The sequence below is a fragment of the Manihot esculenta genome, chromosome 10 (assembly GCF_001659605.2).
Source record: "Manihot esculenta cultivar AM560-2 chromosome 10, M.esculenta_v8, whole genome shotgun sequence".
NCBI classification, from domain to species: domain Eukaryota; kingdom Viridiplantae; phylum Streptophyta; class Magnoliopsida; order Malpighiales; family Euphorbiaceae; genus Manihot; species Manihot esculenta.
The window spans coordinates 14,703,399-14,717,620 of NC_035170.2; the positions used below are offsets into that span (position 1 = coordinate 14,703,399).

Genomic DNA, 14,222 nt, shown 5'->3' on the forward strand with positions numbered 1-14,222 from the left:
TGTCCAATGAGTGGTTTATTTCTATGATTTCTTCACTGAATTGCGATGTCCTATTGTCAAGGCAGCCCATTGTCAAGTTTTCGGTTAAAACTACCTCCAACTTGTTTTTCTTGCTTAGTTCAAAGGCTTCTTGAGTGAGAGGATCAATTATATCTATGCTGCAAAGAGAAAAATTATCATCAGAATGTTTCATTGCATCATAAACATTAAACTTTACCTCTTCTCCATCAAACTCCATTGAAAGTGTGCCTTCATGTACGTCGATCTTCGTTCTAGCTGTGTTGAGGAATGGTCTTCCTAGCAATAAATCTGTAGAGTGGGATGAATTGTTATCTTCCATATCCAAGACAAAAAAGTCAGCTGGAAAAATTAGTCTTCCCACTTGAACCAAAACATCTTCCAACACGCCCTTAGGATAAACTATTGATCTATCGGCGAGTTGGAGTGTAACTCCTGTTTGTTTCAAAGGACCTGCATCCAAAGACAAATAAACTGACAGAGGCATAACATTTATGGACGATCCTAAATCACACATTGCCTTCTTGATTTCAAGGTTTCCAACTTTACATGATATCGCAAACATGCCTTTGTCTTTACATTTTTGTGCAATTTTTCTTTGGAGTACAGCTGATACATTCTCTCCTACTTTAATATTTTCGTACCCATACAATTTTCTTTTATTAGTGCAAAGGTCTGTTAAAAATTTCGCGTACCTGGGTATTTGCTTTATGGTTTCAAGAAGGGGTATGTTTACCCGGACTTTGCGAAAAATCTCCAAGATATCTTTCTCTTCCTTTTCTCTTTTTGATTGAGAAAATCTTTCGGGAAAAGGTGGATGTATTACCTGTATTGGAGATTGTTCTTCCTCAGATTTCTGGGGTTCTTTCTCTTCTAGAATCTCTATTTCTGCTTCTGTCTTCTAGTCTGCCTTACTGCCTTGGGCAAGCTTCTTCGGGCTGGCAGATTCTAACTCCTTCCCACTTCGCAGCGTAATTGTGCTTACATTCTGTTTTGGATTTGGTATGGTTTGAGAGGGTAGTTTCCCTTGAGATTCTAGTTTGCTCACTGACGTAGTGATAGGCGGTTGTCGAAGCCGTCAAAAATAAACCTATTAAACGATCAACAAATAAATTTGCAGATAGTGGCAATAGGGTCGAACCACAGGGAATTGACACTAAAGACCTTCCTAATAATGACCAAGGTAAATAAATAACAAATAATTAAAAGAGGGGGGTTTGATTTGATGAATTAATATTAAACAGCAAAAGAAAGCAATGATTTAAAGATGAGTAAATCAATAGGAGAAAAGCTTCTAGTTGAAGTATGGTTCTATTTCAGATTGTTTAGAATTGATCATTGATTCTTTAATACTCCTATTTATCTCAATAAATTAGTTTTGGATGTGGAAGACGCTTCTCACAATCCAAATTCCTCCTTAGTTCTAGTTTGATTAGGAAACGTTCGCTAATCAAACACTAGTTAACAAGTTGCCAAGGAACGTCCTTGGGGCATTATAGTATCGAACAACTGTTAACTGCATTAAGACTTAGAGAAACCTAATTCTAATCTTGCCAACCGCGTGGTCAAGTCTAGATCATGCAATTTGATTAAATGTGTATTTGAACAACCTAAGCAATTACGGACCTAAATCATTCAAATAATATTACTTAAGCAATTTAAAAACAATGGGCCCTTATTGATTCTAAAAGCAAAGTAATAATTATGGAAAGCTCAAATTGCATAAATATTGAAAAGAAATAGAAGTTTAACAATGGAGATTTAAATCTCCCAATTCATCACACAAATCTGAAATTCACCAACTTCAACTAGAAAAGAAAGTGTTTAGCCACTCATGGTGGACTAAAATACACAAAGAAAAGAAAAAAAGAAGAGAAGATAATTTCTGGAGAGTTTCCGAAGCTGAGAGAGGCTGATCAGATCATGCCCTTGCTGGTTTGGAGGTTGCCCTTTTATAGCTGAAGAAATCTCTCCTTCTAGGGTTTTGAAATCCCTTTTTAATTTGGCTTGTGATTCCTCTTTTGATGTTGAATTTAATTGCAACTGGAATTCCTTAAGTGAGAGACTCTTTCGTGGCTCTTGGAATTGATTTGGTAGTGATTGAGTTGGATTTGGACTTCTGAAAACTCAAAATTCGGTTTCCAGCTGTTTTCCCGCCTCTGCTGTCAAGTTCTGCTGTCAAGGTGATTTGCCCAGTTTCTGCGAGTGATTTGGGCAAATCACTGGGCAAGTCGCTCTCTGGGATTTAGTCCAGTTTCTGTCTCTGTCACTGCAAGTGATTTGCCCAGTTTTCTTCGAGTGATTTGGGCAAATCACTGGGCAAATCACTTTTGCTGTCATTTTCTGCACTTTTTCTCCAACTCTTCAATTTCTTCCTTTTCTACAAAAATATAACAAAAACACAATTTAAGCTAGAAAAATATGTAAATAAACAGTAAATAATATATTAAAAACATGGCTAAATTATGCTTGGTCAAATACCCCCACACCTAGCTTTTTGCTTGTCCTCAAGCAACAAATAACTTAGCCAATCAAGCCCCCCTTTTCTTTTGAGTCCTAAATACCACTTAATCAGCCCTCCCTAGACTCCTAAATTGAAGTATCACAGTATAGAGTACATGCACCAAGGTCATCCTCTCCTTTCCTTGTTTCCTTTCACCTACCATGGTCAAGAGAAAGGCTTTTGACTCAATCATGCTTATTCTTTTATGTTAGGTTTAATGCAACCCCTAGGAGTGACTTGCCACCTTTTCTCTTTCTCCTTTTTATTTTTATTTTTAGCAGCACTTATTCTTATTCTTGCCTGAAAAAGTCACTAACCTTTTTACGCGATTGTGTACATGGGTGATACACCCCCGGTTACTCAGTTAGTCACTTGTTCAAGTGGCTACTAGCTCTGTTCATAGTCTAGACCATCGAAACTTATTTGCTTGAAAAAGTCACTGACCTTTTTACGCGATTGTGTACATGGGTGATACACCCCCGGTTACTCAGTCAGTCACTTCTCCAAGTGGCTATTAGGCTCAGTTCATAGTTTTAGACCATTGGAACAGGTTTATGATTTGTGCTTTGTGCTGGTTTTTCATGATAGTTTGGGCAAATCAACTCATAGGGGATTACACTAGCTTTTTGTTTGCATGTATTTGTATTTTTATTCCCCTTGACCTTAGCAAATTTAAGGATTCAATTCAAGAGAAAAACTCCCTAAGTGAAGGTAACATACTGTGAATGATTCAATTTAGGCTTAAAGGGGTGGCAAATCAATGGGGTCATGAGATAAGGAAGCTCTTTTAACCTTGTTATCTATGTTGAGTAGAGAAAAAGCTAAGACAAAATTCTGTGTGTGTGTGCAGAAAGTGTGAAAAAAAATTCTAGTGTGTGCAAAAAGGGGTAAGAATAATGCAAAAAGAAAAAAGAAACAAAAAGAAACAAATAGATGATGGAATCAATGCAAAAGTAACCTAACAATACCCCCACACCTATGACAAACATTGTCCTCAATGTGTAAGCATGTATATAAAAAAATTAAGAAGAAAAGGGAAAAGGACTTCCTGGCCTGTGGGTGATTTGGCCAGTGATTTGGGCAAATCACTGGTCAAATCACTGTCTGTCACAGTGGTGGGGCAAAAAGTGTTGAACCAGCAGCTGCAACATGCTTTCCATGTGCTGCATCCTGTCTTGAGCCTCCACCGAATGGTCTTGAGGTACCTTTTATGTCCTCCAAGGTCCACCCAATTGCTTTCTTGTGCTTCCTCAACACATCAAGGAGCTTTTTCTCTTCTTCTTGGCTGAGCTGGTTGGAAATAATTACTGGAAGTGTATTTCCAGCTCCCAAGTAGGCATATTTGAGGTGGCTAGGCAAGGGTTTCAGATCTGGTGTATCTGCTGTCTGCTGGTTTCCTGTCTGCTTGTTGTCTGATTTGCCCAGTGATTTGGGCAAATCACTGGTCAAATCACTTTCTGTTAAGTCTGTCTGCCCACTGATTTGGGCAGATTGTCTGGGTGATTTGGGCAAATTGCTGGGCAAATCACCTGTAACCAGCTGTGAACAGTACTCCATCTGGTCTGTCTTGGTGTTGCTGTCCACTTCTTCTCTCCTGCAAAGACCTTCATAAAGTAAGTTTTCTTGATCAAAATAAAAAATTTCTTGACTTAAATCATCAATTATATCAAGGCCATAAACAGGAGAAACATCATTGGGGAATTTCATGGCATCATAAACATTAAATTTTATAATTTCCCCTTCAAACTCCATGGTCAATGTGCCATCATGCACATCAATTTTTGTTCTTGCTGTGCTCAAGAATGGTCTCCCAAGTAAGATATCAGAGGTGATGTTGCCCTTATCCTCCTCCATGTCAATCACATAAAAATCAGCTGGGAAGACTAGTTGGTCCACTTGCACCAACACATCTTCAAGCACTCCCTTGGGGTGGACAATGGATCGGTCAGCCAGTTGGATCACAATGCTGGTGCCCTTGAGTGTACCTGCATTTAACAAGTTAAAAATGGAAAGAGGCATGACATTAATTGAAGCTCCAAGGTCACACATGGCCTTCTTTATCCCAACATTGCCAATCTTGCATGAAACAGCGAACATGCCTCTATCCTTGCATTTGACTGGTAATTTTCTTTGGATTACTGCTGAGACACACTCCCCCACACTTACCTTTTCACGTTCAACAAGTTTCCTCCTATTTGTGCATAGTTCTTTAAGAAACTTGGCATACCTTGGAATTTGCTTTACAGCATCAAGTAGAGGTATGTTGATTTCCACCTTGCGAAAGGTCTCAAGTATCTCTTTTTCCTCTTTTTCTTTTTGAGATCTTGCAAATCTTTTGGGAAAGGGAGGAGGTACCTTGAATTTCTCAGCTGGTAGCTGTTTCTGCCCTTGACTGGATTCTGCCTGGTCTGTGGGTGATTTGCCCAGTGATTTGGGCAAATGACTGGGCAAATCAGTGCTGGACATCTCAGTTTGCCCAGCGATCGGGTCAGTGATTTGGGCAAATCGACTGCCCTGATCACCTTCTGGCAGGTTTTCATCAGTTACCTGTTTCTGCAATTTTTCTGCCTTGCTGTCTTGGAGTTCTTTTCCACTCCTCAATGTGATAGCACTAGCATTTTGTCTTGGATTTACTTCAGTTTGGGAAGGTAGCTTTCCTTGTGATTCAATTTTGTTCAAGGATGAAGCCATTTGCCCCATTTGTTTCTCAAGATTCTGCACAGTACTTGCCAAATTTTTCACAATCTCTTCAAGAGATGCATTAGAATTCTGAGGTGCAGCTTGAGCTTGGTTTCTTTGCTGGTAGCTTGGATATTGCTGTCCCCTTGCATAACTGAAATTTGGATGGTCCCTCCAACCTGGATTATAAGTATTTGCATAGGGATCATACCTTCTTTGCCCATTAAAGCCTCCAATAGCATTGACTTGCTGGTCCTCCTCTTGAAGGGAAGGACATAGGTCAGTAGGGTGGTTGTTGGCACATATTCCACACGTCTTGGGCTGCTGAATCTGCTGGACTTGTTGGGTTTGACTCACAATAAGGCTACGGACAGCATTGGTGAGTTCAGAAAGTTGGGATGATAAAATGGAATTACTCACCTCATTTACATTCCTTGTTGGCAGCTCTTGGTCTCCAAATTGTTGAGAAGCTGCAGCCATGGAGGAAATTAAGTCCCTCATCTCACGAGGTGATTTTTTTTCAATTGTTCCTCCATAGGCTGCGTCAATAAATTTTCTCTCTAAGGGTAGCAAACCCCCATAGAAGTACTCAATGAGAGATTGGTCAGAAATATCATGCCGAGGGCAGCTTGTGCACAGCTTTTTGAACCTCTCCCAGTACTCATACAAGCCTTCAGAGTGCTTTTGCTTTATGCCACTTATTTCTCGACGGATGCCTATGGCTTTTGAGGTTGGAAAGAATTTTCTCAAGAATGCTCTTACCATATCAGCCCATGATGTGATGGATCCGGGTGGCAAGTAGAATAGCCATTCTTTGGCATAGTCTTCAAGGGAAAAAGGGAAAGCTCTAAGCTTGATATCATCTTCTGGAATGCCTTGAGGTCTCATGGTTGAGCACACAATGTGGAATGCCTTCAAATGCTTGTGAGGATCTTCATTTTCTAGGCCTCTGAATTTAGGAAGGAGATGAATCAGACCTGTCCTTAGCTCGAATGGTGCTGTCAATAGGGGATATTCAATGCATAAGGGTGCTTGATCTCCTGCTGGTTCAGCTAACTCTCCGAGGGTTCTTTCCAGTGGCTGGGGTGCTTGAATGGGCACGTTTCCAGCTTGTATTTCAGCTTCTACATGTGCAGCAGGTGGTGCTGCCATAGCTGGATTTTCTGCCATAACCTGGAATCGGGTATCAGGTTCAAATGCAGTAGTAGCTGTAGGTGGGTTTGCTGGTGCAAAGGTTTATGCAGTAGGGGCAGATGTGACAGCAAGTGCTTCAGCTGGTGCAGAAAAATCAGCAGGTGTAGCAACAGCTCTGTGAGATGGTGTTGCTGATGAAGATGCTTTTGAGGCTTGGTTCCTCAAATTTGCTTGCTTCCTTAAGTGCTTGGCAGTTTTTTCAATCTCAGGGTCGTAAAGAAGAGTGTCTTTACGGCCAGACCTGGTCATAAAGGGAAAATACGTTAGTTTTTATCAAGTCCCCGGCAATGGCGCCAATTTTTGATAGGCGGTTGTCGAAGCCGTCAAAAATAAACCTATTAAACGATCAACAAATAAATTTGCAGATAGTGACAATAGGGTCGAACCACAGGGAATTGACACTAAAGACCTTCCTAATAATGACCAAGGTAAATAAATAACAAATAATTAAAAGAGGGGGGTTTGATTTGATGAATTAATATTAAACAGCAAAAGAAAGCAATGATTTAAAGATGAGTAAATCAATAGGAGAAAAGCTTCTAGTTGAAGTATGGTTCTATTTCAGATTGTTTAGAATTGATCATTGATTCTTTAATACTCCTATTTATCTCAATAAATTAGTTTTGGATGTAGAAGACGCTTCTCACAATCCAAATTCCTCCTTAGTTCTAGTTTGATTAGGAAACGTTCGCTAATCAAACACTAGTTAACAAGTTGCCAAGGAACGTCCTTGGGGCATTATAGCATCGAACAACTGTTAACTGCATTAAGACTTAGGGAAACCTAATTCTAATCTTGCCAACCGCGTGGTCAAGTCTAGATCATGCAATTTGATTAAATGTGTATTTGAACAACCTAAGCAATTACGGACCTAAATCATTCAAATAATATTACTTAAGCAATTTAAAAACAATGGGCCCTTATTGATTCTAAAAGCAAAATAATAATTATGGAAAGCTCAAATTGCATAAATATTGAAAAGAAATAGAAGTTTAACAATGGAGATTTAAATCTCCCAATTCATCACACAAATCTGAAATTCACCAACTTCAACTAGAAAAGAAAGTGTTTAGCCACTCATGGTGGACTAAAATACACAAAGAAAAGAATTAAAGAAGAGAAGAGAATTTCTGGAGAGTTTCCGAAGCTGAGAGAGGCTGATCAGATCATGCCCTTGCTGGTTTGGAGGTTGCCCTTTTATAGCTGAAGAAATCTCTCCTTCTAGGGTTTTGAAATCCCTTTTTAATTTGGCTTGTGATTCCTCTTTTGATGTTGAATTTAATTGCAACTGGAATTCCTTAAGTGAGAGACTCTTTCGTGGCTCTTGGAATTGATTTGGTAGTGATTGAGTTGGATTTGGACTTCTGAAAACTCAAAATTCGGTTTCCAGCTGTTTTCCCGCCTCTGCTGTCAAGTTCTGCTGTCAAGGTGATTTGCCCAGTTTCTGCGAGTGATTTGGGCAAATCACTGGGCAAATCGCTCTCTGGGATTCAGTCCAGTTTCTGTCTCTGTCGCTGCAAGTGATTTGCCCAGTTTTCTTCGAGTGATTTGGGCAAATCACTTTTGCTGTCATTTTCTGCACTTTTTCTCCAACTCTTCAATTTCTTCCTTTTCTACAAAAATATAACAAAAACACAATTTAAGCTAGAAAAATATGTAAATAAACAGTAAATAATATATTAAAAACATGGCTAAATTATGCTTGGTCACGTAGCAAGTTGGCTCATTTGATTCTCCAAATTTTGAATGCTTGACTTTGTTTCCTGTTGAAAAACAAGAGTGCTATTAGCAAGGGATTGAACAATGTCTTCTACAGACATACCTGATTTTGCAGCTTGATAGTTGGTTCTTGGTTGGTAGTTCTGCTGTCCATTCCCATAGCTAAGGTTTGGATGATCTCTTCACCCCGAGTTGTAAGTGCTTGAAAACGGGTCATACTTCTTTGTTGTTCATTGAACCCTCCAATAGCATTTACCTGTTGCTCTCCTTCCTGAAGGATAAGACACATATCTGTGGGATGGTTGGCTTGTTTGCAAATGCCACAAGTTCTTGCATTATTCCCTGTAGTCAATTGTTGAATTGCAGTTGTTAGTTGTGAAATTTTAGAATCTAAAGATGCAATACTTACTTCATTGGCATTTCTTGAAATGTCCTCTTCTTGGCCATACTGTCTAGAGTTGGCAGCTAATTTGGAGATTAAAGTTTTACCTTCTTCAGGTTCCATTTCTGCAATGGCTTCTCCACTAGCAGCATCTATTATTCTTCGTTCTAATGGCAAAAGTCCTTCGTAGAAGTGAAGATTAAGTTGTTTTGGAGTGATTCCATGTTTTGGACAACTTGCAATTAATTTCTTATACCTTTCCCAATATTCATGTAAAATTTCATTTTTTTTCTTTGTTTAATTCCACTTATTTCCTTTCTTATTGATGATGCTTTGGTCGTTGGAAAAAATCTTTCTAAGAATAAGTCTCTAATTTGCGCCCAAGTGGTGATTGAACCTGGGGGCAAATAATAGAGCCAATCCTTAGTAGATTCAATTAAAGTGAAAGGGAAAGCTACCAACCTTATTTGTTCGTCAGTTATACCTTGTGGTCTCATACTTGAACAAACCACATAAAACTCTTTTAGGTGACGATGAGGGTCTTCATTCTCCAAGCCTTGGAATTTTGGTAACATATGAATCATACCTGTTCGTAATTCCAAGGGTGCATTCAGTATTGGGTATGTGATGCAAAGGGGTTACTCTTCAGCGGCAGCAGCTGCGGCCATATTGTCTCTTTGATTTGTGTCAATTGGAGGCTCAGTTGGTGTTGAAGATGAGGTCTCTTCGGTGCGCAGAGGGGATCGGGCAGATGGTTGAGAGGCTCTCGAATTGGCCTGTTTTTGCAACTTAGTTGCTTTCCTCAACCTTTTTGCAGTCTTCTCAATTTTTGGATCAAACTGAATCCTGCTATTCTCAGATATGGTCATAAAAACAAAAACAAATTATTAGAGGTCTCCAGCAACGGCGCCAAAATTTGACGGGTGCCGAATCCGTCAATTTAAAATTTACTTCCCTTCTCTTGATTGTTAAGAACTTGAAGATAGGGTGAGTGAGTATCGATCCCACAGAGACCTTAAATCTGCTTAATTTAAATGACCAAATTGAAATAGAGAAATAGTTTAATGAAAAAGTGAGAAGAAGAGATTTTTCTTTTTTATGAAAATAGTTGTGCCTTGGGCAAGCCAATAAAAATAAACTTAAGAGAAAATAAATAAATAAATAAATAATGTTATTGAAAATTTAGAAACAATTAATTAATTAAAACTTTCAGCTGAAGGTAATCAAATTGAGTTATTTTGCAGTTGATCATTGATTAAAAAAAATAACTCATTTTATTATCTATTGTTTGGTTATAGTGGTCAAACACGCGAATCCCACCAATTCTTCCTTACGAATAAATTAATCCGCTTCGCGCTTAAATTAATTCCTAGTCAACTAACAACCCCAACAAGCGTGTAGATTTAATTAGTCAACTGCTTTAAGAGAGAAGAACCCAAACTTGATTAATAAAAACACGCGTTTTATTTAAATCAAATCCACTAATTTCTTAATATAAACTAATATATTAATTGCCACTTGTTATTAACCCAATTAAGCAATTACGGGTTTAATTAGATTAATTAGCAATATGTTGTCTTCCCAAGAGATTCAATGGGCCCCTTAAATTCTCAAGAAAACAACAATGGAGGTGGTGTTCCTCGAATTCAGAAATTAATAGAAAATAGAAAATAAGATGAAGAGAATTAAAGTACATAACCTCACAACTTGAACAAACCTCAATTTAATTTAACCTGAAAAATAAATGTTTAGCCACTCATGGCTATAATAAAATTATAACAACTAAGTAAAAGAAGAAGAAAAAGAAAAGAAGATGGAGAAGAAGGTGGAGAACAGCAAGAGAGGAAATGAGAGTGAGAGGTAGAATGTCATTCTTTAGGTTGAATGCTAGAAGCCTTTATATCGGCACAAAAATATAAAACTTAAAATAAAAACTATTATCCCTATCTTATCTCTATCTTCATCTTATCTCTATCCTCATCCGATTGAGTTTGATTCAAATTGACTCCACTCGAAGCTGATACTATCTTTGCTTAGGTGGCAAAATCTATCTTATCTCCCCATCGCCTCCCAGTATAAAAATCCTTTAATTTCGCCTTTTTTTCTTCCTTTTTTCAACTTTTGCTAATAACCCTGTACAAAATTAAATTCAAATTCAAATTAAATATTTACATAAAAATTACAGAAAAATCAAGGAATTAAATGAGGAAAAAAATTGTGAGTTTTGCAACTCATCACTTTACTTAGTTTAAAATCCAGAAAATTAAAAAAGAAATGATAACGTGCAAAATAAACGACAGTGCCTTTCTTATCCCAAAATATTATACTCATATATTATAAATAAAATTGTTATTTATTAGTAATCATTTATTCAAATGTTCATTTAAAATAAAACTTTAATTGTTTACTTTAATTAGTTTAAAGTTAGAGAACATTAAAAAAGAAACGATGGGGCGCAAAATAAACGACAGTGCCTAAACATTAAAAAGGAAATGATGGTCGCAAAATAAACAACCGTGCCTTTCTTACCCCAAAATATTATGCTCATACATTTTAAAAAAATATTATAATTATTAGTAATTATTTTTTCAAATATTCAGTTAAAATAAAAGTTGTTTAATAAGTGTAAAGTCAAGAACATTAACAAAGAAACGATGGGGCGCAAAATAAACAACAATGCCTTACTTAACCCAAAATATTACACTCATACATTATAAGCAAAATTGTTATTCATTAGTAATCGTTTATTCAAATATTCAATTAAAATAAAACATTAATTGTTTACTTTAATTAGTTTAAAGTAAAGAACATAAAAAAATAAACGATAGAGCGAAAAAAAACGACAATGCCTTTCTTACCACAAAATATTGTACTCACACACTATAAATAAAATTGTTATTTATTAGTAATCATTTATTCAAATATTCAATTAAAATAAAACTTTAATTGTTTACTTTAATAGGTTTGAAGTAGGAACGTTAAAAAAGAAACAATGGGCCCAAAATAAATGACAGTGCCCTACTTACCCTAAAATATTATACTTATATATTATAAAAAAATTGTTATATATTAGTAATCATTTATTCAAATATTCAATTAAATTAAAACTTTAATTGTTCACTTTAATTAGTTTAATGTCAAGAATATTAAAAAAGAAATAATGTGACGTAAAATAAACGACAGTGTCCTTCTTACCCCTAAATATTATACTTATACATTATAAACAAACTTGTTATATATTAGTAATCATTTATTCAAATGTTCAATTAAAATAAAATTTTAGTTGTTCACTTTAATTAGTTGAAAATCAAGAACATTAAAAAAGAAATGATAACGTGCAAAATAAACGACAATGCCTTTCTTATCCCAAAATATTATACTCATATATTATAAATAAAATTGTTATTTATTAGTAATCATTTATTCAAATGTTCATTTAAAAAAAAACTTTAATTGTTTACTTTAATTAGTTTAAAGTCGAGAACATTAAAAAAGAAATGATGGGGCGCAAAATAAACGATAGTGCCTAAACATTAAAAAGGAAATTATGGTCGCAAAATAAACAACCGTGCCTTTCTTACCCCAAAATATTATGCTCATACATCTTAAACAAAATATAATAATTATTAGTAATTATTTATTCAAATATTCAATTAAAATAAAAGTTGTTTAATAAGGGTAAAGTCAAAAACATTAACAAAGAAATGATGGGGCGCAAAATAAACGACAGTTCCTTACTTACCCCAAAATATTATACTCATACATTATAAGCAAAATTGTTATTCATTAGTAATCGTTTATTCAAATATTCAATTAAAATAAAACATTAATTGTTTACTTTAATTAGTTTAAAGTAAAGAACATTAAAAAACAAAACGATAGGGCGCGAAAGAAACGCCAGTGCCTTTCTTACTCCAAAATATTATACTCATACACTATAAATAAAGTTGTTATTTATTAGTAATCATTTATTCAAATATTCAATTAAAATAAAACTTTAATTGTTTACTTTAATAGCTTTGAAGTAGGAACGTTAAAAAAAAACAATGGGCCCAAAATAAATGATAGTGCCCTGCTTACCATAAAATATTATACTTATACATTATAAAAAAAATTGTTATATATTAGTAATCATTTATGCAAATATTCAATTAAATTAAAACTTTAATTGTTCACTTTAATTAGTTTAATGTCAAGAATATTAAAAAAGAAATAATGTGACGCAAAATAAACGACAGTGTCTTTCTTACCCCTAAATATTATACTTATACATTATAAACAAACTTGTTATATATTAGTAATCATTTATTTAAATGTTCAATTAAAATAAAACTTTAGTTGTTCACTTTAATTAGTTTAAAATCAAGAACATTAAAAAAGAAATGATAACGTGCAAAATAAACGACAGTGCCTTTCTTATCCCAAAATATTATACTCATATATTATAAATAAAATTGTTATTTATTAGTAATCATTTATTCAAATGTTCATTTAAAATAAAACTTTAATTGTTTACTTTAATTAGTTTAAAGTCAGAGAAAATTAAAAAAGAAACGATGGGGCGCAAAATAAACGACAGTGCCTAACCATTAAAAAGGAAATGATGGTCGCAAAATAAACAACCGTCCCTTTCTTACCCCAAAATATTATGCTCATACAATTTAAACAAAATTTAATAATTATTAGTAATTATTTATTCAAATATTCAATTAAAATAAAAGTTGTTTAATAAGGGTAAAGTCAAGAACATTAACAAAGAAACGATGGAGCGCAAAATAAACGACGGAGCGCAAAATAAACGACAGTGCCTTACTTACCCCAAAATATTATACTCATACACTATGAGCAAAATTGTTATTCATTAGTAATCGTTTATTCAAATATTCAATTAAAATAAAACATTAATTGTTTACTTTAATTAGTTTAAAGTAAAGAACATTAAGAAAGAAACGATAGGGCGTGAAATAAACGACAGTGCCTTTCTTTCCCCAAAATATTATACTCATACACTATAAATAAAATTTTTATTTATTAGTAATCATTTATTCAAATATTCAATAAAAATAAGTTTGAAGTAGGAACGTTAAAAAAGAAACAATTGGCCCAAAATAAATGACAGTGCCCTGCTTACCCTAAAATATTATACTTATACATTATAAGAAAAATTGTTATATATTAGTAATCATTTATTCAAATATTCAATTAAATTAAAACTTTAATTGTTCACTTTAATTAGTATAATGTCAAGAATATTAAAAAAGAAATAATGTGACGCAAAATAAACGACAGTGTCTTTCTTACCCCTAAATATTATACTTATACATTATAAACAAACGTGTTATATATTAGTAATCATTTATTCAAATGTTCAAATAAAATAAAACTTTACTTGTTAACTTTAATTAGTTTAAATTCAAGAACATTAAAAAAGAAATGATAACGTGCAAAATAAACGACAGTGCCTTTCTTATCCCAAAATATTATACTCATATATTATAAATAAAATTGTCATTTATTAGTAATCATTTATTCAAATGTTCATTTAAGATAAAACTTTAATTGTTTACTTTAATTAGTTTAAAGTCAGAGAAAATTAAAAAAGAAACGATGGGCGCAAAATAAACGACAGTGACTAAACATTAAAAAGGAAATGATGGTCGCGAAATAAACAATCGTGCCTTTCTTACCCCAAAATATTATGCTCATACATTTTAAACAAAATATAAT

General features: G+C 34.5%; 1 protein-coding gene across 1 annotated transcript in view; it reads left to right on the top strand.

Moving 5' to 3' along the window:
* Nucleotides 1-6,515, top strand: part of LOC122724818 (golgin subfamily A member 5-like) — a 130,174-nt gene extending 123,659 nt beyond the window's left edge. Inside the window, exon 4 of the mRNA XM_043960679.1 lies at nt 6,391-6,515. Within this exon, the coding sequence (XP_043816614.1) occupies nt 6,391-6,515 (125 nt within the window). The remainder of the gene's footprint in view (nt 1-6,390) is intronic.
* The last annotated feature ends 7,707 nt before the right edge of the window (nt 6,516-14,222 follow it).